This window comes from Dermacentor albipictus, chromosome 3, assembly GCF_038994185.2.
Source record: "Dermacentor albipictus isolate Rhodes 1998 colony chromosome 3, USDA_Dalb.pri_finalv2, whole genome shotgun sequence".
NCBI classification, from domain to species: domain Eukaryota; kingdom Metazoa; phylum Arthropoda; class Arachnida; order Ixodida; family Ixodidae; genus Dermacentor; species Dermacentor albipictus.
The window spans coordinates 33,149,901-33,177,277 of NC_091823.1; the positions used below are offsets into that span (position 1 = coordinate 33,149,901).

Here is a 27,377-nt window from a genome sequence, read left to right on the forward strand (position 1 = left end):
TGTCAAGTAAGTAGACATAAATTACAAGAGGGAATGGACATCCAAGCATGCACGTGCACACAATGACAATGACGCGCACTCAATGTCGACGCGCTTGAATCGATGAGCAAAGCAGTGAGACACTTTGCTCAATGTGCGCAAATTCTGCACAAGTGGAAGAAAGGTACAAAAAATCACGCAAGAACTCATCTGGGAGTTGTCTAAGTACGCGTACGCATTGTGCCCCTTCCTCGTCTCCACGCTGACCTGTGTCATTCTCAATGTTATGAAACTTGATCAGGCCAGTAAAAGCTGCAGAGCTGCAGTGACACGAACTGCTGCGGACGGCGGCGCAAGGTGAATTGATGACGTTCCGATCATTATAAGCCGTTACGGCTCTTTAACCTTATCCGTCTGCGCTAAGCCGTTGCCAACCGTGATCAACAGTACTCCGGCGGCGACTGCGCGAAGTGCGGCCGCGTCGGCCGTATCTTGAAAGCGATCTGCGTTGAAGACAGAGTGCGCAGAATTCTGATGGCTTCGTGTGCGCTGTGTTCTCGCCGCTTAGTTCGCATTTAAGCGAGAGGCAACACGAAGGTCAATTCGCTCGCTGCTGCGGACCCTATTTTGAAAGCGATCGTGTTAGGTGACAAACGGACGGACGTACGGATGAGTTTCCTCGTTGGGTAGGCATACAAATGCTCACGCATTCAAAAAGCTGTAGAACAGAGGTAAATGTTGTTAAACGAAAAAGAAACCCTCATTTTCTTGGAAGACCGGTTCGTACAAGAGGCATGATCAACGCACGCAGGTACAGCAGGGACCTCCAGTGGGATCCGGCGGTGGCCTGGGCTCCCAGGTTGGCAGGGTCCTCTTCTGGACGCTGTCCAGGCAGGCCGCGAGGACGCTACCGTCCAGCTTGCTGCGGTTTCTGAACGACGCCCTCGAGCGTGCTCCGAGGCCAGGCGCCCGCAAAGTCTCGCCGTGAAACGTTCTGCTCGGCCCTGACGGTGGTCTACAGGCCGGCACGACGTTCATCGTCGAACGTCGAAGCGTGCCTTTTTTTTCCCACAAACTTGGCATCACCAGACTTACTCGCTGCACTGGTAACACGCCATTGTGATGGATTAACTTAAGCAGCTAGTATTAAGTGGGAGTAATTAACACAGAGCGAAGCACCACATTCAGATTGTCAACACTTCATTTAATCTAAGCTAATCAGTCATTCATAAAAGACCAGAAGGGTCACAGGAAGGTTAAGGTTTGGAGTGACCAACGGTGTACGACCAGTGGACGCCTCAGCCTGGAAGCAGTGAGATTGGTCTCGGTCAATGCTTGCTTTTTTTTTTTCTTTTTTCACACAGCTAATTTGGTGGTGGGCAGTCAACACTTGCAATGCTCAGTTATTCCATCAGGATTACTCAAAACCGCCATGTAAAAATTTGCTTTTTTTTTCGCTCCAGCGCACGACTTGATCTCAGTGCTGTGCTCTCGTAACTCGCAGAAAGTTGAACATTCACTGTATGAATCACAGTCGACTTAGCTAAACAGCGATGATTGGAGGGCGCTGTAAACAGCTTTGGTCCCGCAGTTTACATTAAAAATGACGGTGATGACTATGATTCGAATTGGAAGGAGCAGGTTCAGGTTCGATGCAATTCGCATATAAGACCAGCACAGGCAATTCTAGCTTCATATTAAACCATTTTCTTTTGTATTACCACAGCGGAGTTCATCACACTAGAACCATAGGGCCTGACTTCCTTTGTCGAGGCTTGCTAAAAACTTCGCTGCGCAACACTCCAACGTTCCAGTCCAAAGCGCAAAATTTGAAGATTCTTATTAATTCAAGCCGTCATGCCAAGGAGGCAACCAAGTCATTTTGCTTACTTAGTGCCTTGTAAGCAAGCTGTACAGGTTGCCCATACAATTGCGACGGCACTTCAGGGCAAGCCACAATTTAATAATATGCACCCTGGTGGCATCCCATTTCCCACCCACTGTCTTCTCATTTATTTATAATCATGCACAAATCATAATTATACTAAATACGCTTGTCGTACCTGATTCGCTTCATTCAAGTTTTGCACAGTAAGTAATTCGTCGAGAAAAGTTTTTTTTCATCCATTTCTTGCCAATAGTTCTTGTACACAATACAGCTTCCGCCTAGCGTCGAATCCTCAACACTTGCGACCGCAGCGTTGCTGTGAGATGGCGTCCATCTTGCCACCTACGTGCGATGACTACCATCTGAAAAGAAAATTTCGGAAAAAGACATCATGGTAACACTTCATGAATAAATAAAAAAATAAAGCACATACTTGATTCACCCCGTCTGTGTCAGTTTCCTTATAGCCAGACCATGGTCATACAAGCGGGAAAACGCCAATGTAAAGTTTTGGACCAGTGTCGGAAATCTCGGACTGGGTGATCATTCGCTCTCTCTCTCTCTCTCTCTCTCTCTCGCTCTCTCTCTCACTTAACGTGGCATTCAAGGGATGCACGTTTATCCTCCACTGTATTCGGTACCGTGACACCTACCAGTATTACGTTCGGTTCCAGCACACGCTTCTGCGTCTGCTACGAGTATGGACGCGTTCATACACGCATACAAAGGGAATGGTAGTGCGTGGATTAATTTAAGCTTTTTTCCTTCTTGCGTGGATATGATTACCGGCTTCCTGAATTAACATTCACGAGGATAATTTGTCATATGAAATTCCACACACGCTTGGCCATTTCCGGGCCATCACACAGAATATAGTTGTTCATAAATATAGAAAATCATTCAACCATGGTGAACGTCTAAATACCTAGGTCTAGCGACAGACATACTGAAACGGTTCAGGGACCTGCTTATGTCATGAAAATTAGGTTATGCAATGAATTCAAAAAGTGTGTGCTGTACCAGATGCCATGCGCTAACTCCTGAAATGAATAAAAATAACGACGCCTTCCGTAGAAAATGAAGCAACTCTTTTCTTATGAGACATGATACTCTGGCTCAACCTGCGGAGCATTGCTTGCAAGCAGGAAGAGAACAAACCTTTTTTTTTACTAAAGAGAACAAACCACTGAAGGATGAAAATGAACTGTTGTCGAAGCTTCTCTCAGCTCTGGAACAGTTCCGTCATCTGAATAATGTCGAGATGAAGGGCGTCCGCGATACGCAGGGCGAAAATTGCCTGGTGGTGGCGCAGGCCATTGGTGATAGGACTGGCTGACCCATCATTGAATGCGACATTGACGCCGTGCATCGTGTTTCTGCTAAAAAGGGCACGAACATTATTGCACGTATTTGTTCAAGAGCTAAGCGCGCTGAGTTTGCAGCCAAGGCATGAAAGGCCACGCTGACTGCATCAGCCATCGCATTTTTTTTTTCTTCTCCGAGTAACAACAAGCCAATTTCCATCAGTGATCACCTCACGCCTGATAACAAACTCTTTGCGCAGGCTATTGAGCTCAAGAAAAGGTTGGAAGCACTGTTGGACTTACAACTGTGACATTAAAGCTAAGAAATCAGACACGAGCCGCGTCTCATCATTGGTGTGGTGGATCTAGCGATCATTCAGTGATCGCTCGAGCGATTTTTCTATTAACCACAGTTGCTGTTCTGCCTTTTTTGTGTTATGTTTCCTTGCGACCAACAGAAATATTTGTTGCAAGATAAATCACCTGCGTTCTCTTTCCTTCGCTGCAACATTCATAGTTTACGCAAGCACCATGACTATCGACTGAACTTTATTTTTATCCTTGACCACAACTTTTCCTGGATATGCTTCTCGGAGACCTGGCTAACGTCAGCTGATTGCAATTTGCATGGTCTAGCCTGCCTGCAAATCTGAAATGAATAATCGTACTTCCAACCGTAACGGCGGATTGGCTGTTTTCATCAGATCATCGTTACACTACGTTCAACGTTACCATTTTGCTTTTCTGGACTTGTTATGCGAATCCATCTGGCTCGAGTTGGACCGCAATTATCTGCCATAAATAATAGCTGTACAATAGTAGGTGCTATATCGCTTATGGTCAACCTCTTATGCGGAATTCTTTTCACAGCTAGAAGATATATTACATGCGTTAACGATCGAATGAAAATAAAAATATAATAATTTGCGAGACATAAACACTAATTATTCTCGGTTTCAACTGTCATCCTTGTCATCCTTGCTCTGACTACGTAACTTGTCTACTCAGCTAAGGCTTTATTTCCCTAATTCAGACTCCAAGCAGGCCTGATCTTTCAGGCTCTTCCACGCTGTTTGATCACATCTTTTTTTCATTCGATTCCGATTCTGATTGCTCTTCTGGAGTAATAGGTTATTAAATCCCTGATCATTCCCCCTCCCCCTTCTTTTTGCCTAGGTTCAGAAACAGTTAGCAATTTTAAAAATTATGTTTGATCTTCATTCAGCAAAACACAGTTTATTCATCAGGTTCATACCACAAACTGGGATGGCGCATATATGGAAGGTTGTCCTGGGAAGATATATTCTATATTTCATTTCAGAATTATTAAATGCATTGATCAGTGTACTACTTATTCACAAGTCGCACATTAGTATTTTACTCCAAGAAATCCTCCGATTACAGATGCCATGTCGGGTTTCTATTACAAGAAAAAATAATCTTCACAAAAAGTAAGATAACAGTACTTTAACAGAGACTTGAAAAATCGCTTCCGTAGATATTCAAACATTCTTTCTGCTGTTCTCACGCGCGCAAAACGAGGCTACTACGAAAACAAAATATTTGCAAACGGGAACAATGCCAGACGTAACTGGAAACTAATTAGACAGCTTCTTAATATGAAATAGTCTGATTCCGGCATCAGAAAAAATATTCACAATGACCATGGATACACCATAGATACTGATGTTGCTAACGCATTTAGTGAACACTTTGTTGCTTCTGGTAACGGTCGTCCAGCTAGTGCAGTGCCTAGTATTTCGCGTAGCTTATGCTCATTTTATCTTCCTCCTGTTCCATGGCGTGAAGTCTACAATGTTATTTCTTCCTTAGGAGGAAGCTTTAGCTCGGGCCCAACTCCGACGCGTCCTATTCAGATACATGTAAAATGCTAAAACGCTTATAAGAGATAACCCCTGGACCAATTTCAATGAAATTTGTTGCATTTGAGAGAGAAAGCTAAATTCTAGTGACTGCTGGAAGCGGAATTCCGATTTAGGTACTGAATATTGTGATAAGATTTTCAAAAATTCGAATGTTCTAAAAAACTAGATGCAAGAAGTTTATAAATGATTAGCTCTGTATCAAGAACAGATATCCTGGTTCTTTAAACGGCATCCATTAGACCATTCAAAGTGGACAAATTTGGTGTGTCAATATATATCTTACGTGAGTTTGTTACGTTGTGTAGAAGGGTTGCGCAAAAGCTGTATTTCCATGTTACTGAATTTTTTTACATTCATGTGCAACAAATAAATTTTGTCCGATTTATATGTACTCAGTACATATCATGTATATATCAGTACATATATATGTATATGTACTGATATCACAATTCACAGAATTGTGATATCATTTTTCCTTGCTTAGTTAGAGTGTTGTAAACTTGATAGTTTCGTTACCTGAAAATTTTCAATTTTTGCAAATTTTTAATAAAAAATTGACCATCTAAATAAAAAATTTGCAACCAACAGTCACTAGATTTTATATTTTTATTTTAAATGCAACAAACCGCGTCAATTTTGGTACAGTGCTTGCCGAGAAAAACGAATTCTCTTTTTACATGTATTTAGATAGGAGCACCCGAGCTAAAGCTTCCTCTTAAAATCAACTGGACATGGCCTTGATTCTATTAGACCAGCTTATATGAAGCTTGTTTCTGCTGGCATCTCACCTGTCCTTACTGATATTATTAACAAGATGTTCCGTGCTGGGGTATTTCCTAACTCAAAGCAGGTAAAATAATTCCTGTCTTCAAAAAAGGCAATCGTGAAAAATTAACAATTACCGTCCCATTTGTATATTGCCATTTTTGGCAAGGTTCTTGAAAAACCTGTCTATACTCTCCTCATTAACTACTTAGATAAGTTTAGGCTTATCAGTCCCTGCAATTCTGGTTCAGACATGGCTATTCAACTGAATGAGCGCTAGTTCAATTGACTGACAAAATCAAGCAAGCCATTGATCGGGGACTGATTGTAACGGCTATATTTATCAATCTTACAGAGATGTTTCACACACTACATCATTACATTTTATTAGATAAGCTTGGTATTGCTGGTCCACATCTCGAACTTTCCCGTTGCAACTTCTCTAATCGTTCCATAGCAGTCTGTGGAAATGATCATTGCTATACCAATAAAGTAATTATCAGTGGTGTTCCTCAGGATTCCATCCGAGGTCTATTGCTTTTCCTATTATTCATAAATGACTTACTTACCTGATGTGCTGATCGATTCACACTGCCCATTATATGCCGACGACACCACATTATACTCATCCCAGCACACATTAACCACTCTGCAAGCTACGCTCAATACTGACCTCTCCAACTCCACGCGTGATGTACTTGTTACGTATAAATCCTGTTAAAACAACGTTTGCCCTGTTCGATAGTCCACAAACACCAATATTAAACCCCCAAAAATATTATTTGTATAAATATGGACTATCAATATCTGAAAAAGCGAGGTTTCTTGGTGTTATCCTTGACAAACACCTGAAATACCTCTGTCACGTCGATTCATTACTGCACAAAGGGTCATTTGGTATTCATGTTCTCATCAAAATACGTGCATACTTAGCGCCACGTATGCTTACTTTGTTACATTATGCATATATAGGTAACCATTTAACATGATGTTTGTCTACATGGGAAAACACATATCCTACTCAGCTCAAGCCTTTAGACCGCCTTCAAAACGAAGCAATGAAACTCGTGATTTAGATCGCTGCGCTGCCATTCCCTGTCTATTTACGAACTTCGTCGTATACGACCCCTTCGGTACTTATTTCAGTATAAGTTATCACTTCTCGTGCTTCCCTTCATTCATTGTGACATACCTACGGATGTCATTTCTTTGTTTCACATCGTTAATTCACACAACTCTAGGTTTTTTGAACAGAATAACCTCCTTTTACCCAAAATCACATCAAATTATCGAAAGTTTACCCTCAGATTCGCTGGTATAACTGTTCGGAATGCAGACATTAAGATTACCGCTCCTTTGTACTCATCTAAACGCAAATTAAGAATAATATTGTTAGAAGAGCTTTTTTCTCTGTGAGCTTTCTCTTCTTTCAGTATTCTTATTTTTTGCCGATTTACTTTTATAGTTTTTCTTTCCTGAGGACGCGTGTTTTCTAGTATTTTCGTAGGAATTTCTACTATGTATAAGTTTCTTCACTCTTACTGCTTCCATTGATTTTAAACAAGTACTTTCGTGTTGTATTGTTATAAATTATCGATAAACGATCTTGATAATCTGTCTTTATGTCACATTGAAATAACTTTTTCTATGAGCACAGTTATTTATTTTATTGTTTTATCTTGTCATTTTGTATTTATATAACAATCTGCTGTGTGTAATCGCTTGTTGGATGTATCCTGTTGCTGTTTATACCATTATCTTGTTTGCATTGTAAACAGGAGGTCCCCCGGACAGTTCTGATTTGAGACCTCCTAATGCACTGCTGATGATTCATTCTCTTACGCTACAAATAAACTCCGGCTCGCTGCAACAACACAGACGACAAGATGGTATGGGCACTTTGCACTGAAGCCTTTCATAATGGCAGCAACGCCTCTACACATCACCTAGCGAGTGCTGAGAACAAACTGGGAGGAGCGCGACGCACATTCTCCGTGCACCACTCCAGTCGGCTATCAGCAGTCAAGACGCGTCCGAGATCAAAAAGCGTCAAAGTGCGCATGCTCCACCTGTCAGGGCACGTGCGCGATCGAGATTGAGAGCGCAGACACTGCCGCGCTTGAGTTCGGCAAAGGCAGGTGCTTAACGCTCAGAGGAGAAATGAAGCGTGGCTTTGTCGTTTAGTGAGAGTGCGGTCTCATTTTCTTCGCGGCCCTATAGCGGCCGGTGTCGGCGATGCTTGTGGGAGTTAACTGAACGCGTCAGAGCGCCCTGTGGATTTGTGCAAGGTGCCTATATAGCTAATACGCATGCGACTCTTACGCTCGTCTCACCGTGGCACTCCTCGTAGCAGGTCTCGTTCGTGAGGAAGTTGTTTCTGTTTCCTTTTTGGCCGCAGAAGGTGAACGTGCTGCAGGCGTTCTCCTCCGTGTTGTAGTACCAGCGCTGGGAGCACGGCCAGCGGCGGCCACGGTCGGGTTTCAGCGTGCACAGCTCGGGCTTGCGGTGCGAGCTTTGCTTGGGAACTGTTCCGGGCAGAGGAGACAGAGAATGCTAAGGACGCTCAGGAGGAAAGCGTTAAAAGAGCTTCAAATGTGTCTGTTAGGCGCGCGCAACATATTGCAAGAGGTAGCGCTTTGAAGCACGAGCGAATGCATGCAAGTCTCCAGAGCCTATTTTACTCCCTTAAATATAAATTATTGCGAACAGCAATCTTAAAGCCCCAATGAACTGCAGCCACCCAGTCCGACGTTACTAGTTCAAGTTAACGTTGACCCAGACGTACTTCGAACCCTCTCGTTTTGCCAAGCTGCAAGATGTTTTTATAAACTCTGAGGGAATCATACGAACCGAGACAGAGACAAGGAAAGTAGAAAGGCAGGGAAGTTAACAGGAGCAGAAACTCGGAACAGAGGAATGGGGGTGCCGCGATATGAGAAGAAAGTATGTAAAGAAAGATAGGCAAAGAGCAGATCATGGCACGTTTACAGTTGCTCTACTACCACATCACAGAATCACGTGCGGCACATTGAGCACCATTAGAGGTAAAGACGCTTTTTGAAGGTTTTTCAATCCTTAAAAATGGCAGCAGTGGCTTGGTCGCCCTCTGCTGCGATAGCTCTTATGGTCTGCATTTCAAAACAGTCCGTTCCGACAATGCTTCATGATTACAGGAGCTAGTGCAGTCGCAAGCGATCGTCTTTGTGCTCCATAGGAATGGCAATCAAACAAGCCGTGTTCAAGAGTCTGCTCGGAAATTTGGCCTCTAATTCCCTGCTCATATGCTGCTCATATATAGAGGTGTGCGCCGCCGAAGCAGAAGTTACGTGCCGCCGCCGAACATACATCCGTCCATTTCTCCAACCACAAGGCTTCCTCCATGACCATCAACACGGCCGCTGTATAAACCAGCGGCCATGCAATCAAGAACAGGGAGAGGGGTGTGTCTTGAAGGAAGGTAATGTGTGGAAAATAAAAAGTGGTCTGTAACAGCAGATGCGTGAATGCCTCCCTCAAATTCTTTGCCTCAATATACCGCGAATTTAAAACACCGACAGAGCTGTGCTCAAATTTTGCATCAGGTAGTATCGTAATCGTCGGTGAACTTTTTAAGTGCGAGACTACGTGTCTCGTCAATTTCGACCACCGCGATGCGGCACTCGCTTCTTATGGTTTCGTGTGCACGTTTCGAAGTGACGTTAAATCTTATTATAATTAATGTCGCTAGCATTCATTATTCGTCACGTTAGAGCATGTACGGTTTAGTTCTTAGATTATCAGACATTGACTTACTCATTACAGCATACGACCTGCAAATAAAGATTTGGCTGTATATGGTCCTTTAATCGCTCCATTTTTTTTTCTCTCTCTCTCTCTCTCTGTTTCTTTTATTTTATTTATTTTTTCTCGACATGGCTTCTGATGCGCAAATTGATTTAATTATTCTATATAGACATCATGCTTACAATACTGCGCCGAGAGCCTAACCTCCCCCCCCCTTCCCCGTTGCCTGATGAAAATAGAAAGAAAGAATGCCCATAAAAAAGTAAATGAGTACGTTTAGACTACGAGCGTGGACGATAACCTTCTGATATGCGCTATATATGCAGACACGCACATTCGTTCTATCAGCCAACAAAAGTTCTGCATTTTGCCTCAAGAAATTAAAAGCTCTCTCAGGTAAGGTTTTTCGCAGTTAGTGAACATGCAAGGTATGCTTCCCGCAGTTCTCTCGTTAGCATCTTACTCCTTCCCACAAGTGCCAACGCCTTTTGGAACTGCGGAAAGCACATCTTGCTTGGACCACGGGGTAACGTGTCATAAGAGCAATGTACTCTGAGAGCCTTAATAAGCGTTCCCACAGAAACTGTTATTGCATCTGTGTATTAGCACTGCATGTCCCTATGTGTTTCGAACAAAAGGTCTTACTTCACATCAAACGGGTTTAGCGTATCTGGTATCTGGGTATCTTATAACATCTAGAAAAAAATTCTTTGGGGCCTCCAGAGAGCCTTCTGGAGTTCCAAAAGGTTGCATAATGTATGTTTCAACCAGACAAAAAGCAAGCATCCATTGTAGAGTTGGTGAAGTTAACGGTACGGACGTGATAAGTGTCAACATAATCAAAAATTGCCAAATATTCTACTATACCCCTGTAAAGGGTGCACCACCGCAGATATAGACATCCTGAGGCAAAGTCGTTGAGTGGCACATTTTTGGAAAATGGAATGAGCTCGCTTGAACTAAGAAGCATTTGCGCGAGGAAGTTGTGTATGGAAGGTGGCTTCGGCATTGCCCACAAGACGCGAGAACTAGTCGTAGAGTAAGTAACATGAATGGTACGAACATAATTAGCGTCATTATCATCGAAAATTATCCGACTGCACCATAGACTGCACTATCTCCCACATCGACTCACCTGGCATATTGTCCAAAAAAAGAAAGACACAACCAAGAGTCGGCGCCCGAGAAGACAAGGTCGACGTAATTGTGCGTGAAATACGATATGAATAAGATACGAAATGAGAGATTATTGAGCATAAAAGAAAGACCGAAATAGACAGAATAAAGAAGTATATAATCAAGATTTTATCATTAAATCATTTGAATCACCATTTCAGCCACCACTTACATTGCTCAAACCAAAATAAATTATTCGTAATAATATTGAAAGAAAAATAATTATTCTTGGAATACTTATATATTTCTCGAAATCATTTGACAGAATCAACCGCAAAAACCCCTCTTTCAAAACTTCCAGGTTATGGTGCATAAGGTATTTCCTTATTATGCGAAGCATATTACGAGAGCTCAACCCAGCTCCTCAGACGCGGCGGTGTCGCCTTCAATGACCTTTGACCCCATGCCATACCACGTGACACCGTGACGTCACGACAGAGGAGAAACGGGGCTCGAACGGTATATAAGCAGCTGCGCTTGTTTGCAAGATGTTTGCAACTCTTGCAAGATGGGCTGGGTGGGAATCGAACCAGGGTCTCCGGAGTGTGAGACGGAGACGCTACCACTGAGCCACGAGTATTTTTTTTTCTTTATTCACAAAATGACATACATAAAAACACGTTGGACTACTTGGACCAACGTGACAAGCTAAAATTTCTTGAAATTCACTAATTCATCAAGATTACCCAACCAGTCAGGCGGATCTGCCTGTACACGATATATCTCACGTATGAAAATAATGCTTTCAACAAAATTTTCTCGCGCTGGGCGCGCATTCACATCGGCGTGCGTTACCGCCATCCGTGTCTTCCAAAGACTATGGAGGCCCAGGAGCATTATCATGTCATACGGAAAGCCCTGATGGCTGTCTACCGGCAGGAAACGTATACCCTGTGCTGTTATCGGCAGTTCCTTTTTAGGAGTTCTTTGCAAGACATCCCAATAAAAAATTGCATCCCAGCACTCAATAAAAGCGTGCTCAATGGTCTCCGGCTTGTTACATAGCGCACAGTTGGTCGTCCATGGTACAGATATTCCTTTGTCGGCTATCCATGTTTTGACCGGAAGGGTAGATGTATGCAATTTAAAGAAGAACGACTTTACGCTTGCTCTCACTGGCATCTTTTTAACTCTTTTTAAAACATCTTGTCCTGGGCCTCCATAGTATTTCATTCGGTACAATGGCACTGGCATCATAACGTCAACTAAATCCTTGTAAAGTTTCTTTCTTGTTACTGTGCTCAGGTACTGAAGGGAAAACCGAGCTTTTAATATTCGAAGGGAGTCGACTACCTCTCGCAAGTAGCCTTTAAGCCGGTAGTGTACAGGCTGTGCACTAGACACAATAAATTCAGGCAAAACGCTTTTCAAACGGATCTGGATCATCGTACGCAAGAATGAATCACTTTGATCTCGTAAGAAGACAAAACGAGAAACAATCTGTCGTAAGAACAAATGCGACAATCCAAGACCACCATGTCGAACAGGACGAAACAAGTTGGTACGGCTGACCCTTTCCCAAGTGGAACCCCAGATAAAAACAGCAAAGACTCTGTGTATTTTCTGTACATTCACACGGGTCATCGACAAAAATTGGAGGACATACCACACTTTGGCAATTAAAAACAAATTACAAACAGTTGCCCTTGCAAACATTGACAAATCACGACCCTGCCATCCTCCGGTTTTCTCTTTTACGCGCGACGTCTCATCCTCCCAGTACTGCGCGGCACTCTCGTAGTGCTCAAGCGGCACCCCCAAATATTTCGGAGGAGACACGGTCCATTGTAACTCCGCAAAGACAGACGGTGTGTTGTCCCAACTTCCATGCCAAAATCCCATGCTCTTGTTCCAGTTGATCTCGCATCCGGTTTGCCTGCAATATCTTTTAGCACCGCTTATCGCCTCTAGTACACTTTGGCGATCTGTACAAAAGATTGCGACGTCGTCAGCATATGCAAGCACTTTAACATGGGACGATTCAAGCTTATAACCATTGATTTTTTCATTACTTATTAGAGATAAACAGAAAGGCTCTAAATAAATTGCAAAGAGCAGCGGTGACAATGGACAACCTTGCCTCACTGATGATCTGAGTTTAATGTTCTCAGTTAGTGTCTTATTCAGCACGATGTTTACTATGCAGTCATTGTATATCATTTTTAGACCATCGAGTATAACTGTGCCTATGTTAACGTGTTCAAGGATACAAAAAAGAGCTTCATGCGACACACGGTCAAATGCCTTTGCTAAGTCCAGCTGCAACATAGCGACCCGTCCGCCAAAAATGTCACAGCACTCAAGAATACTACGGGCTACATGCACATTTGTAGAGATAGAGCGACCTTTTATGCCACATGTCTGGTGTGGTCCGACTAGAAATGTGATGACACTCTGCAGTCGTTTTGCTAGCACTTTCGTATAAACTTTGTAGTCGGTGTTCGTGAGCGTTATCGGACGGTACGCGCCCACAGATAGCAGCGTAGCATGGTCGTCGGTTTTAGGAATCAGCACCACGTGAGCAGCACGGAAAGAGAGCGGCATTTCTCTCGTTTCGTACGCCTCCGTGATGACTGCGTGTAAAATGGGCGCTAGTTCATCGGCATAAGCTTTGTAGAATGCGGCACCGAGGCCGTCTGGCCCAGGTGTCTTCCCCAGCGGTAGTTCAGTTATCGCCTGTTTTATTTCGTCTACGCTAATGGGTTTCTCCAAAATGGCTCGAGTATCACCATCTAACCGTGGCATTAAATCAAGGGTATCCTGTCTCAGCGGAATGCTCCCACTTCTTTGTACACCTATTAAGTTCTCATAGTGCTCGACAAATGCACGTTCAATTTCTTCAATGTCGCTGGTAATAGTGTTCTGATACGTAATTTCTCTGATTTCATTTTGTGTTGCGTATCTCCTTTCGTCACACAATGCGCACTTATTAGGAGTTTCCCCCAACCATATCTTCTCAGCTCGCGCCCTTATTACGGCGGATCGATACTTTTCGACGTCCATAGCCTCGAGCTCACCCTTAACTTCACAGATGTCTTTACCGTATATCCCGGGATTTGAGGCTTCCATGCTGATCATAAAATCAAGCTGGCATTGCAATTCCTCGATTTTTTCCCTTTCTTTATGACGGAGCAGTGTTCCCCTTTCGATAGCTATCAATTTTAAGTCGTTCTTGAATTGGTCCCATTCAGCCGCACGCGACTTTGCTGCAATGCCGGCCATGCTTTCTATTTTTTTCTTTACTTTTTCGTTAAATATCTCGTCCCCCAGTAATTTAACATTAAACTTCCATAACTGCCAATTGAATTGCGTTTTCTTTCTCTTGCCCCCAACCGTCACCATTACAAGACTGTGATCGCTAAAAGAGACATGTTTTACCTCATACTTAGTGCACATGCTCACAAAGTCAACCGTGGCGTACACTCTATCGAGCCGCGCACTGCTGCCACGCTGGAAGTGTGTGAACACGGGTCGATTTCCATTTGAAAGCAACCAGCCCAGGTCCTCCAAATCATTCTCTTGGATTAGTGCATCTAGTACCTTTGCACTTTTGTCGCGGCAAAGTACAACTTTAGCTCTGTCCTCTGCCATCAGCACACAATTGAAATCACCAAGCATAACAATACGTTTCGAACACTGCAGATAAGACTCGATTCTTTCAAAAAAGGCTACGCGCTTAGTCGCGCTATTCGGTGCATAAACACAGATCACTCGCCAGGGGTGACCAGAAAATAAAAAGTCTATAATAAGCAAGCGTCCTGCTTCCGAGATAACAATGCTCACATCAGAGATGCCTATGTTGTTACGAATGAATATCGCGCAACCACCAGATGTGCCCACAGCATGACAAATACAAACATTGTAGCGCGTTCGAAAGGTTTCCACCATGCGGGCCGTCTGATCCTCACTCTCGATTTTAGTTTCTTGCACTGCGACTAGATCTAAGTCATTTTCCAAAAACAGGCGGCTCACTTGGTACTGTCTTCTCCGGGCCGCTAAGCCCCTGACATTCAGTGTGGCTACTCGCATTGGCTTTTCAGTTTCACCGTGCATATTATGTGAGGAGCAAACGGGTCGCACAGCGCTCACCTCTGTACATGACCGCACAGCATTCGCATCATTGCAGACGGCCATTCCTTGCAGTGTCATGTCTGGCACAGCTGAACCTTCTTCGACGGACGGTTGCCGGCGTGACAATCCATTGCCATCCGTGCACTTGAAAAGCTTGCGCGACATGTTGTACAGGCATCCGTGAAGTGCAGACCCCAGCGCCTACTTCGGCGCCGCGTCCGCCTCGCGTTTATCTGGGGGAACGCTGGGCTTCGGCCTGAATGGTGAGCGTCGTACCGGTGCCGCTTTCGCAGGCGGCTCCTCGGCATTCAGTTCACCACCCGGGTCGTCGCTTTTCACCGTCTCGATGTGCGCCCGCTTATTCGATGATGAAGTCACGTCGGTCTCCATTGCGCTCGGCGCGTCGGGATCCGTCGATGTTGCTGAGCCTTCCTTGGCTTTTTTCGACCGGTGCAGCGCGTCCTTTGACAGGTCAGGCTGCCTTTCTTGCAGTGGCTGCTGTTCGCTAGGCACCGAAGTAACGGCTCGCTGCAAGGGGGCGGGGGCCGTTGCCGGGGGCGTTGGTTGTGGTTCCAACTTCGCGTGTTGTACTGTCGCCGTTTCCTCAGCTTCTGCCTCGTCCATGACGAGCTCAGAAGAGTCAATACTCCTTATGGGCCCTGTGACGTTCGCGTATGTAGGCGCACACTGACTTTCGTCATGACCGAAACGTTTGCAGCGCGAGCATCGTGGCACCCGGCACTCTCTGCGAACGTGACCTTTTCCGTGGCAGCGCAAACAAAGCGGTGGCCTTCCAGGCACCACTAATAAAGCAGGCTCTCCGGCGACACGCAGCTGGTGCGGGATATCATCACTTTTAACACCAGGCTTCAACTTGAGATTCACCAGACGCGTAGTGGAGCCCTTGTCTGTCACGCCCTGTGCGCGCCAGCGCTCTCGTGAAACTTCCGTAACTTCGCCGTACGGCGCTAAGGCCTCGCGTACATCTTCATCGCTGACGTTATGGAGGACCCAGTGCATCTTAACACGTAGGTCTTGGTTGTTGGGATCAACCACCAGGCATCGCCGGCCCTTGACAGTAATTGTTGCAGCTGTTAGCAGTTTGTTGACGGCTTCTGAGCTTTTCATTGTTACGGCCCACACGTGGTTCATTTGGAAAGCTCCCAAGGCGACAACCTCGGGGAGCACTTTCAAGCTGTCCAGGGCGTCACGGTAGTCCTCAACTCTGTACGGCCGAGCACGGATATCGCCATGCAAAAAAACAATATTAAAAACAATCCGACCTTTCGGCAGTTGGGGCAGCATCACTTGGTAATCCTGGCTGTCTTCAACAACATTCCTGTTTCCGCGGCCAAAATGGGCCGCTGAGACCGCTCCTTCGGAGCACATGGTAGCACGTCCTTCCACCTCGGTAGCCAAGACGCGACCCACTGAGCCACGAGTACGATGCTTCAAAGCGGTACAAAAGCGCCTCTAGTGAACACAGCGCCGCGTTCGGCGCGGTGTTGCCGCGCCGAACGCGGCGTTGCTCGACGCTCACCGCGTCCAATGCGGGGCGCGTAGTCGCTGCGCCGTAGCCCATTCATTGTCTTACACCCCTTGGCGGGTCGACGGGAACGCTGTCGCGTTCCACTCTTGAAGGCGAAGCAGAGTAACGCATGAGTTGTTTCTTCGTCTAGCCGAACCAAATATAGCTAAGCAACAGCAGTACACCAGGCTAAACAGTGGTTCAACAACTAAAATAAAGGCTAGTATGCTTCGCATCCTGGGCTTAACCTTAGCTAAGCCACAGCCATTTTTATTTAATATAACTTGTGCAATCATGTTCAATATGTGGTTATTAGCGACTATCACTCGTCCTGTGATATATTAAACACGGCGTCCCTCAAGGTAGCCTGCATGGTTCTTTGCTATTCACTATCTATATTAATAGTTTAATAGAAATAGTTACTGATATTCAATATATTATATATGCAGACGACACGGGCTTATTTTTACTAAGGTGAATGATTTGGTCAAACAGCGAAAAACATCTTAGATAAGTTGCACTCTTGGTATGTTAATTATTCTCTCCTTATAAACTCGAACAAAGGTAAAGCCAGATTTTTTAGAGCTAAAAATCAATCTCTTTCTGTCAGCACTACTCTTACCTTCGGAGAAAATGCCATAAAAATCACAAGCGCAGTCCAAACGCTGGGAGTACATTTCAATAACTTCATCATATGGGATGATCACACAGAGCATATGCAAGGTAAACGTGCCCGCAGAATTGGAATCATGAGAAATGTTCAGCATTTACCGCCTGTGAAAGGAAAGCTTACGTTGTACTACGCACTATTTTAATCACAATTCAAATAGTGCAATTTCGGTGTGCTTCACAACAACACAGGCAAATATCATGAAGCTCCCAGTTATGCAGAAGAATATGCTTAGAGCAATTCTTGCTGTGCCTTACAGAACGCAACCTTAATAACTGTTTAGCGCCTATCGCATCGTGCGCTTTTCGAGCATGTGCCATTACCGTCTTTTACAGCTACACGATTTACATATTGAACACGGTATATTATTCTTATCCGAAGTTGCTCACCACGACAACAACATTCACTACTACCCTACATGACACCATGAATACTGCTATGTGTCTCACCCACGTACAAATTACTGCTTTCAAACTCTAAAATATACTTTAGATTCTTTACTAAACAAGTTTGGCATATTTTACACCTCGATCCATCAAATTTCTTACAATTCTCTCCGAAACATTTCTCGTTAATTTTTTTCTGTGCATTACGCTGCCACTATTTCCCTCTCATTTGTATTGAATGTCTGCAATGATATGTTATTGTATTCGTTGTATGGTTAATTTTATGCTGCACCGCATGTTCTTCTATACGTTGAGTCTTTCCTTTAGAAGCTTTGGCCTGTGCGGTCAGTTTTTGTGCGTATCGTTGTACCGATGCACACATGGGGTAAGGGAGCACCGTCAAGCCGCGACTTAGCGTGTTTTTTGTTTTGTTTTGTTTTTTACTCTCTTCTCAGTTATGTATAGCCAACCGAGTCTTCAACAATACCGCACGAACGGCGACTGGCCGGCCGGTCAGCGCCTTCTAACGGCGCGAAGCAACAAGATGAGCAAGAGTAGCGCATGCGCACCGACTTCATGCGAAGCGCAAGTTTCGTCTGCTAGGCTCTTCGGTCAGGCACGACACCGCCTCTGTTGCGATTATTACAGTCGAAGCTTCCCTGCTTATCGGAGCCATTGAGTGCGCGTGAACTCGGACGCGTCGTATTTATAACAAACACAGCTGTAGTCCACATGCACCGTAAGATAAAGAACAAAGCGCGCAAAAAAAAGGCGATATAGTTATTATTCTGTGCACGCGCACCAGCAGCACATGCTAAAGAAAAAGAAAAAAAAGAGGACGCAAGCCAGGGACACACGCTTCCACCACCTCCAATAAGCTTAGAAGCTTGCGTCCAATTAAACGTGCCAAGGGCTGTGTCGTGCTGGTAGGAAAAGCCTAGCAGACGAAACTCGCCCTTCGAGTGAACTTGACGCGCATGCGCTACTGTTGCTGATCTAGTCGCTTCGCGCCGTTAGAGGGCGCTGGCCTTCTAAGTTAGGCCAGTCGACGCTCGCGCGGTACGGTTAAAGAATCGGTCGACTGTGCCTATGTATCCATGTCTGGAGTAAAGGCTCAGACATCGACCTTGTCTTTGGCGTCGACACTTGGACGACCCTTTCTTTTTAACGCGAAAGTCCTAGGGGTCTACGTTGGCGGTGACCTTGGCGAAACTGCGTCGTGACGAGAAATGGCCGACACCGCAAGAGTAAAAACACGTCAAAAAATTTCTCGGATTGAAGTCACATTTCTCAGGGAGCTTCATGTAATCAAAGTAAATTAGTGCATTTGAAATGAAAATTTCGCGTATTTCGGTCTGGGTGGTAAATGAACGCGGTCCCACGGGGCGCCAGACGATCACGCTTCCCCGAGGCTACGGCTGCTCCACGGTTCCGGCGTACTAAAGGTGTGCCTAGTGAGTGCCTGATTGCACCAGTGACGTCGCAGCCATATCGCCGACTAGTGCGTGTGTCACTGCGTGGTGCACGCGATGGGTGAGGAGGAGCCGGCGCCACGGCATGCGTTTATAAAATGCGCGCGTTGATGACATTCCGAGGTCTACAAACGGTACGATGATTTTTCATCCCGCACGTGCGCAGTCTGCAGAATTTTAAGCTTAGTAATTGCTGTCAGGCCAGATTTTGTCTCCCAGAAGAGTGGGCGCGGGCACTCTGCGCACTGACGTAACAGTCGGAGCGGCGGCGGCGATGGTCGGCGGTTGTCGGCGGCGAGCGATGAAGGACTGTGCACGCTCTTGCAGCTCGCGAGCACGGCCGCGCAAGCGCGCCGCTGCGGAAGAAACGAGTGCCGCTGCGCGTTAGTGAGAAGCTCGCCTTGGTGCCACACGTGTACTTCCTGTCGCGGCTCGTTATGTCTTGCAGGAAGTGTAGCCCTGATTGTATAACTTAATGCATTACCAATATTTCTTACAAAGAACTCTAACCCCGATTGTAATAACTTCGTGCATTACCAAATGTGCAGCAGGCTTTCGACTTATTGTGTTGCAAAAGTGTAACACCTGCCGAACTTTTATTTACTTATTTTGTATTATACTTGATCAATCGACATTGTTTAATTGCGCAAACTGTAGTATTTACCGTACTGTTGCCCCTGTTTTTCCTATCGATTGTTTAAGCGAGATAAGGAAATGTGCTTTAATGCAGAAACGTCGTTCATATCACCTGTCGCTATCGTCATATGACCATTAAACAATTTAGTGTGTGTGTGTGTGTGTGTGTGTGTGTGTGTGTGTGTGTGTGTGTGTGTGTGTGTGTGTGTGTGTGTGTGTGTGTGTGCGCGTGTGCGCGTGTGCGCGTGTGCGCGTGTGTGCGTGTGTGTGTGTGTGTGTGTGTGTGTGTGTGTGTGTGTGTGTGTGTGTGCGTGTGTGCGTGTGTGCGTGTGTGCGTGTGTGTGTGTTACGACCGGTCTGCGGAGGCTGGTGATCTTCGGGAAAGCGACATCCGAACCCTTCACCGCCTGCTGCAGTTGTTTCGAGCGACGTGCGGGAGTAGCGATCTTCGGAGAAGCGACCGTGGAACCCTGCCCGGCCCGCGGCGGCGACTCAGTTTGTGAAGACAGCAATGCGCCGCGTCAACAGCCGGACGGCGCCGGCATGTCTAGTCACGTTCCGAGTATTGTTAGCTGATTCGCTGCCACCTTCACAGTTAGCTTGGAGCAAGAGAACTCCTGGAAGGGGATGTCTTGCGGTGCTTTCCAACAGGCCCCAGAAGTCGTCACAGACAATGGACAAACGCGGCGGCCACTGACTACGCGGTCAACTGTGGCATCAAGAGGCGCCTGCTGGGGGCAAGACCTCTGTCTGCGAGAACCTTCACACCTCGGTGTGTTCAGTGAAACCTGTGCGGAAGTGCGTGTGTAGACCCTTCCCCTCAAAGGCGGGTCGGCTACGATGCCTTTGGACGCTCCCACTGGTCGAAGATAGAACGGCCGTTTTCCCTCACCTAGGGATCTATAGGGAGGACAGAGTGTTTTTAAGGAGCCGTTGTGCGGCTGCTCAGTGTGCATTCTCTTTCAGTCACGCTAGACTGATGAACTGTAACGTTCTCCACCCTTCATGTAGATATTGTAACTAAATCCCATATTCCTCGTTCTCGATGAGAACAAGTCTCTCCCTTCAACAACCTACTCAGCGTGGATGAGTTGGACGACGGCATGGGCCAGCTACCATATATTTCGTGCCCGATCCCAATCCTTACAGTATGTGGAGAAGTAGACGACACAATAGTTACCAATATTTCCAATTTCATCCTAATAATTTACTAGCACTCGGCGTGCTTACTTTAATCTGCCAAGAATCGTGGGAGGCAATGCCAGCGGCCCCGGACCTGGAAGATCAGGGGGGGGGGGGGGGGTATTCTGTAAGAGCCACCTAGTGGACTGTCCATTCCGGCCGCTGCTGATTAGCTAGGGCTGCTCGTCTCCTCCTCTCTCGTACAGCAGCATCCAATCAGCAGCGGCCGAAATGGACAGTCCACTAGGTGGACTCTTACAGAATACCCCATCAGCGCAAGCTGGCGAACCAGGTGAGGGAAGAAGCAAAGACCAATGGCTACCTGGACTGAGGAGGCCACCCACCTTGAGTGAAGAAAGAACTCTTTTTCACTGATTCGCATTATTAAACGTTTGTTCTAGCTCTCTCTCTCTGTCTCTCTCTCTCTCTCTCCAGTCAACAAAGTTTCACTTCATCTTTTTTTCGTCTGTTTTGCCTTTCAAAACTGTCGCGTGAACCTAAATCTTCAAGTATTTATTGTTTTTCGTTCCTTTATTATTTTCTTTGGACTGGCGCGTTAGTGCGGTTTTTTTTTTTTTTCGAGTGGTGAAAGCAATAAAGGTGTACGTGGTTCACATAACATGTCCTGTTAACTTGGAGGTAGAGAGAGTAGAGTAGAGTAGGTGGAGGTAGAGTTAACTTGGAGTATAAGTAGAGAGAGAGAGAAGTTAAATTATATGTGAGGAGGTTAGCCTAACGACAGGTCTGACATGCTACTCCAGGTGCGATGGTGCCGAAAAATAAAAAAAAACATATGCAGATCCCCACGCACTGTGGGAATCGATATAAGCGAAGCTTTAGGCACTGGGTGCTTTGATTGACGATAATTTGCGGGAGTGTTGACGGGTGAAGCTTAATTTCTTCAACGTTTAGGCTAACACGAGAGCGATGAGGTGATGTTAAACGTTACCTTGCGTGCACCATTGCTGCTTGTCTGCGTAGTACACAGAACACACAGGGAGAGGTGTTTGCTTGAGGCGTTGTTGTGCGCCATATTTTATAACCTCTGAGACGGTTGAGCGTTGTCATTTCCTCACATTACACATCGCAGTGTGGCAGAAGTAATAAAGTTGAATTGGATTGTGGGGCTGGTACGGGCCAAAACCACACTCAGATTATGAGGCAAGCCGTAGTGGTGGACTCCGGATTAATTTTGACACCGTAATGTTCTTTAACGTGTCCCAAAATATAAGTGCACGTCCGTATTCTATTTCGCCCTCGTCGAAATGCGGCTGCCGCGATTGGGGTCAAATCCACGACCTCTATCAATGCCATAGCCGCAAAGCTAACGCGGCGGGCGCAGAAGTGTTGATTTGGCGGTCGACCGCGTCTGTAGCGTCTCGTAAACCTTGCGGTGCGCCTTAATTAATGCGGCTCTGCTTCTGCACGCCCTGCATAAGTTACCCGCTTGGCATGTTTGCATGACGCTTATTTTTCAGAAATAGCAGCAACGTACTGTACCGTACCTAGAAATTAAGCTTACCCTATTTCCCGCAACCGCCGTCGTATAGTAGTGGGGTTTCCTTGCCTTCTTAAGTCACCTCCCCCCTCTCTTATATGGGAACTGCCTCTTCTCCTCCCTCTTCTTCTTCTCTTCTTCTCCTCTCTACAGTTCTATATGCGCCCCCTCTGGCCGGTAGAAAGGGAAGCGCCGCAGCTTCTGCAATGCTTCTGAGGGGAGTCACGGATAATTACAGTTGTCAAGTGGCTAATGTGGCGACGGCCAGGGAGTTCCAGAGGGCGTTGTGCAGATTCGACGCGGTGGGGTGAAAACGAGTTTCTCCCGTCGTCTTTCCTCTCTTACTAGCACCTGTCATATATACACACGCTCTGAACCACCCCCCGACGCGGTGTGCGCGACAGCAGCTCACAGCAGCCTACAGAAGCAGTGGGAAAGTCGAAGGAAGAGGCAAAGAAAGCTTCGCTTTAAAAAAAATGACCAACCCTTCCCCTACCAGGAAATGGGGTTCAGCGAAACTTATCCTGCGTTCACCTGATCTTCGTCACGGTTAAGTAACCAGCAGGTAACGGTGCCAGATTGCTTCGGGCTCCCGCTCCCTCCCAGCTCGGAATATTCTTCTAGTTGCTGTCGGTTTGCCAGGGCTCGGGCGGCTCTAACGGCGCCGACGGCGAGCCCTCTCATGGGTGAGTTCTCGCCGACGCTCATCGAAGGCTGCCCGTTCCTCGGGGGAACGCATAACGCGTGGGCGTCCCATTCGTTTTCCGAGACTGAACTGAACGGAAAGGAAGCCGGCGCAGCGCGCGCGAAACCCTTTCCTGCTCTTTGCCTCCCGAACGGAAGCGAAACGGTTGCGCGCGTGGCGTGAGCGCGCGCCTATGCAGCCGGAATCCTTGATAATAACTTACGCTCAGGCGCCGTTAAAAATTAAATTAAATTATGGGGTTTTACGTGCCAAAACCACTTTCTGATTATGAGGCACGTCATAGTGGAGGACTCCAGAAATTATGACCACCTGGGGTTCTTTAAGGTGCACCTAAATCTAAGTACACGGGTGTTTTCGCATTTCGCCCCCATCGAAATGCGGCCGCCGTGGACGAGATTCGATCCCGCGACCTCGTGCTAAGCAGCCTAACACCATAGCCACTGAGCAACCACGGCGGGTTCCGGCGCCATTGTCAACTCATCAAACCGTCCTTTCCCGCAGCTGCTATGCTCTGGAAGAAACTGAGTTTTTTGCGTGACCGTGACAACGCCACTTGTGAGCCAACACAAGCTTTGCTTAAAAAGGCGAGTGAGATCAAATTAAATAAACAAGTAAAACTGCGCATGACTCACCCAGAGGGACGTGGATTGCCTCGGGCTTGGCCAAGCCGAACTCGTAAGGTGCTTCGGGTTCATTCAGCGCATCGTCCTGCGACGTGGAAGGTTCCTTGACTATGGTCCTGACAGTGACAGGGGAAGTGCGCTGGGTGGTCGTCGCCTCGCCGTGTCTGGTGGGCGCGGTGAAGACGGGCATGGGCGCCAACGGAGCCGTCGTCGTTGCGAGGGGCGCGTGGTACTGGTGGTGGCTGAGCATAGTCTTGGGCAGGTCGCTTTCCTGCGCCTGCCTCTTCTTCAGTGACTCGTACAGCCACTCGAAACAGTCCACGCCTGAATCGAAAGCAGCAATGCACAACAGCGAGCCAATACTTAGTAGTGCCGCCTATACATTGATTGATTGATTGATTGATTGATTGATTGATTGATTGATTGATTGATTGATTGATTGATTGATTGATTGATTGATTGATTGATTGATTGATTGATTGATTGATTGATCGATCGATCGATCGATCGATCGATCGATCTGCATTTCTGTGCATCCTTTTTTCTCTCTCTCTCTATCTCTCTCTCTTGCACCTGTTGTGCTCACCTTGTCCCCAACAATAATTTTCACATATTTCGTGTGCATTTCTCCTCCCCCCCCTTTTTTTTAAGGTACCGCTCCCCTTGCTTTCATGTCGCGAACGGCATGTACAAATCAGCGTGACATAGCGTTCCTGACAGGAAAGTAGCGAGCGCAGATACATAACACAAGCGTAGGCAAAATTAATGAAGATTGCTGTTGTGGGACAAGATAAGCTCCAAAAGATGCAAAAATTGTTTTAGGCTGTATAAAGGTACGCCATGTGATTGTTATATAGCGTAGGAACCCGTCGCATAGGCCCACATAAATGTGGCCTGTAGCTCGGACCAGAAACACGGAACGCCCTGGCTCATATGTCAAGAAGCTCGCGGTTATTTCGTCTGTTCCGACAACTATATAGGCATTTCAATTAGCTGAGCTACGGCGCGATCCTGGAACATCGTACCGCAAGCTAAGTGCACTTGAGAATAAGCTGCTAGCAATTTCGCAAGGCCTTTTAATCACTTGCTAAGATAGGCATCAACTAGTTTCTTTTCTAAATGTCGTTTATTGTCCTGCATGCGCTCTTCCGTCTTGACGCCGGGGCCGCGTGCAGTGGAACCACTGACATAAGCACTTAAAACGACGCCGCCACACGAAAAGTTAGGTACCCGCAGGCCTGCAAGAACAGAAAACGTAATAAAAGAAAGAGGAAGGAAAACTGGGCGAGTTGGTATTGGCTCGTGGCGAATATACAACATCGCATCCAAAACGAAGACAAAGGAAGACGTGGACACAACACAAACGCTTTTGTTGTGTCTTCCTTCGTCTTCATTCTCACTGCGATGTTTCTCATATGCCAAAAACGAAAAGAAAGGCTCTTGCGGTACACGTCCATGCAATTTAGCTGCCTTATAAAACCGATTCCCTTCGCTTCTAAACGTTCCTCCATTCGACGCTTCCCCTCTAAGCACCTCTGCTAAGGCCCCTAGATACACATTTATCTAAGGACCTTATCATAAACCGGAGGACAGCGCCACATTTCGATTAAATTGTCGCTACGCTTCAGTAATCATGTCAAAATTCGGTGTCGCACGGCGCCCGATCTGGGATGCCACGCAATTAACGCGTCGATTATTTCTGAGCTGAAATGTCGAATCCGGGCACCCTGGCTCAGTGTCTGCTCGAACGAGTCTGCCTGAGTTGACGGGGTGGAGCCGAGAAGGTCCGCTTGCGAAAAACGCGTGAGGGTGACGCATTCGGCGTATGCCTTCGCGGTCTTACCTCCGCAGTTGATTTCAGCCTTTGACTTGCGACCCTTCATGCGCTCCGTGATCTCGTCGTCGCAAAAGTTGAACGGCTGGCAGAGAAACGAGGAGGCGTCAAAGTGCCAACGCTGGTTGTACGGCATGCGGACCGCGCTGTCTCGCTTTCGCCGACAGATGTCGCAGAGGTCGCATTTTCCTAGAGTCGAAGCATGCCGTCCATTAGATTAAAAACAGAGGCCTTCTTCATGCAAGCCATGAAGACTTCTCAAACCTGGGCGCCTATGCACATATATGCTCCCACTGCGGCCTTCCCGCTTTTCCCGTCCTTTGCTCTGTTCCCTTCAAAGAAGTCTTATCAACTAGCTCCGATCGAAACTTTAGTTCGTGACGGTTCTTTCCCGACGCGGCGTTAGTCCTCAAGCACTCTGGGCTGCCAGATCTGACGCATCGAGAGCCAGCTCGAGGCTTTTTATCTGATGCCGGCGCCGCGTCGCTGTGGAATATCGGTCATGCGCTTCTTGTTCTTCGGCAGCTGGCAGCAAGCACGCCGAACGTCGGGGCATAAACGAGTACTAAACAAACTCCACGACGTCTTTACATGACGTATCGCTGTTTGTTCAACGGTTAGTATTATAGGTCCTGTATATATATGCGCCGACTCTGCTATTCTCGGCCACACGGACAGTTGCCCAAGGATAGGGCGCTTAGCAAAACATTTTGAAAAGTATATGAGATCGACCTTGCAGGACGACGCAGAAGAATTGACGGAGACGGACGGAGGCAAGCGAGATGCTGAGATTAGTCACGAGCTGTGGAATAATGATAGTATAGGCCAGTTGTGTGAACGGTGGATAAGAAAAGGATTGAAGGAAACCATTACATCTTACCGGAACCCAATCATTTCTCTAATCCTTGGGTCTAACACCATGACGGAGACGCCATGTATTCCTCGTCAAGAGGTTAAAAGCACAGTATAGTAGTAGTATTGAGAACAAGCGCATCCAGTCAGACGCACTCGTGGACAGTTAGAAGAAATTAGATTTTCACCGCCTGGCATTACAACACAAAGCTCGTATGCTAGATAAAGTAATGAGAACATGCGTTCGCCGGTCCATCATTGTAACGAAACTTCAAAATGGTAATCCGCCAATGACAGACAGTTCTTCAGAAAGCAAAGCTTCGTAAGTTCGGCCCCAGATCTATCAGGGGCCTTCGCAAGGACCGTGAATAGCCTGCACTAAGGTCTTCCAAAGCAAGTCGGAGGGCAAGAAAGACGAGTCAGAAGTGCTACCTTTCGTTACTGACCGTAATAACAGTTGTGGAAAGCAGGACGAAGGCACCAAAAGATTGGCTATCACCACTCAAGCCTGATCGCACAATACCGCGAATAGGTTTCATATTTGTTGTCATAACTGGCGCATGCAAAGGCACACTGACTACTTCGGCGACGAGGTAGGTTTTAAACACAGTGCTGCGGAACACGGACAAAAGAAAGAAAATAGACAGGACAAAAAGTGCACCCACAACCATTCTTTTTTTTTCGGGGGGGGGGGGGGGGGGGGGTTGAGGGGGTATATGCGTGCTTCCTCTGTGTTCCGTCGCGCCGGTCAGGTGCTCAGACGTTATTAAAACAATATGCCCGCTAGCCTGAGCGGTTATGCTACACCCTCCATACTCGACGGCACACCTTAATGGCCAACGCCACATTCGCCGAATGTATTCGGTGGCTAGTTTCGCTAACCTTTTCATCACTTACCATGTTCGAAAAGAAGCAGAATGACCAGTGCTGTGACTGCCCGGGAGCCCATCTGGAAAACAGCCGTGCGAAATGCTATCACGTCGTGCCTGCAGATTACATTCGTACCGTGTGCTTTGCGTGCAACGTGAAGTGCTGCATTATGAACGCGGCCGGTCTCCGCTTGCACCACCGAGTTCTTTCGCTCAAGGCGGAAACGGACGCCAGTGTAGTTTTACCGGGCCATTGTCTGTACAGCGGG

General features: G+C 46.6%; 2 protein-coding genes across 4 annotated transcripts in view; one reads left to right on the forward strand and one right to left on the reverse strand.

Annotated features, from left to right (window-relative positions):
* LOC135903043 (uncharacterized) overlaps positions 1 to 2,308 on the forward strand; it is a 16,024-nt gene extending 13,716 nt beyond the window's left edge. For all 3 annotated transcript variants that reach the window (XM_065433424.1, XM_065433415.2, XM_065433428.1), the window contains exon 6: positions 791 to 2,308. In XM_065433424.1, coding sequence (XP_065289496.1) covers positions 791 to 967 — 177 coding nt within the window. In that variant the 3' untranslated portion in view covers positions 968 to 2,308. The remainder of the gene's footprint in view (positions 1 to 790) is intronic.
* LOC135903032 (uncharacterized) lies at positions 1,922 to 27,377 on the reverse strand. The gene is made up of 5 exons (XM_065433405.2): positions 27,137 to 27,377; positions 25,397 to 25,576; positions 23,563 to 23,877; positions 8,156 to 8,347; positions 1,922 to 2,229 (listed from the first exon to the last, which is right to left on the reverse strand). The coding sequence occupies exons 1-5, from the start codon at positions 27,186 to 27,188 to the stop codon at positions 2,210 to 2,212; spliced, it is 759 nt and encodes a 252-aa protein (XP_065289477.1). The 5' UTR covers positions 27,189 to 27,377; the 3' UTR covers positions 1,922 to 2,209.

Bases quoted from the DNA above. Each gene is read 5' to 3' on its own strand.
- LOC135903032 (XM_065433405.2), bottom strand. From the start codon at position 27,188: ATGGGCTCCCGGGCAGTCACAGCACTGGTCATTCTGCTTCTTTTCGAA. The intron at 25,577-27,136 runs GTAAGTGATGAA...CTTCGACTCTAG, and splicing joins TCTGCTTCTTTTCGAACATG to GAAAATGCGACCTCTGCGAC. The intron at 23,878-25,396 runs GTAAGACCGCGA...CTTTCGATTCAG, and splicing joins GGCTGAAATCAACTGCGGAG to GCGTGGACTGTTTCGAGTGG.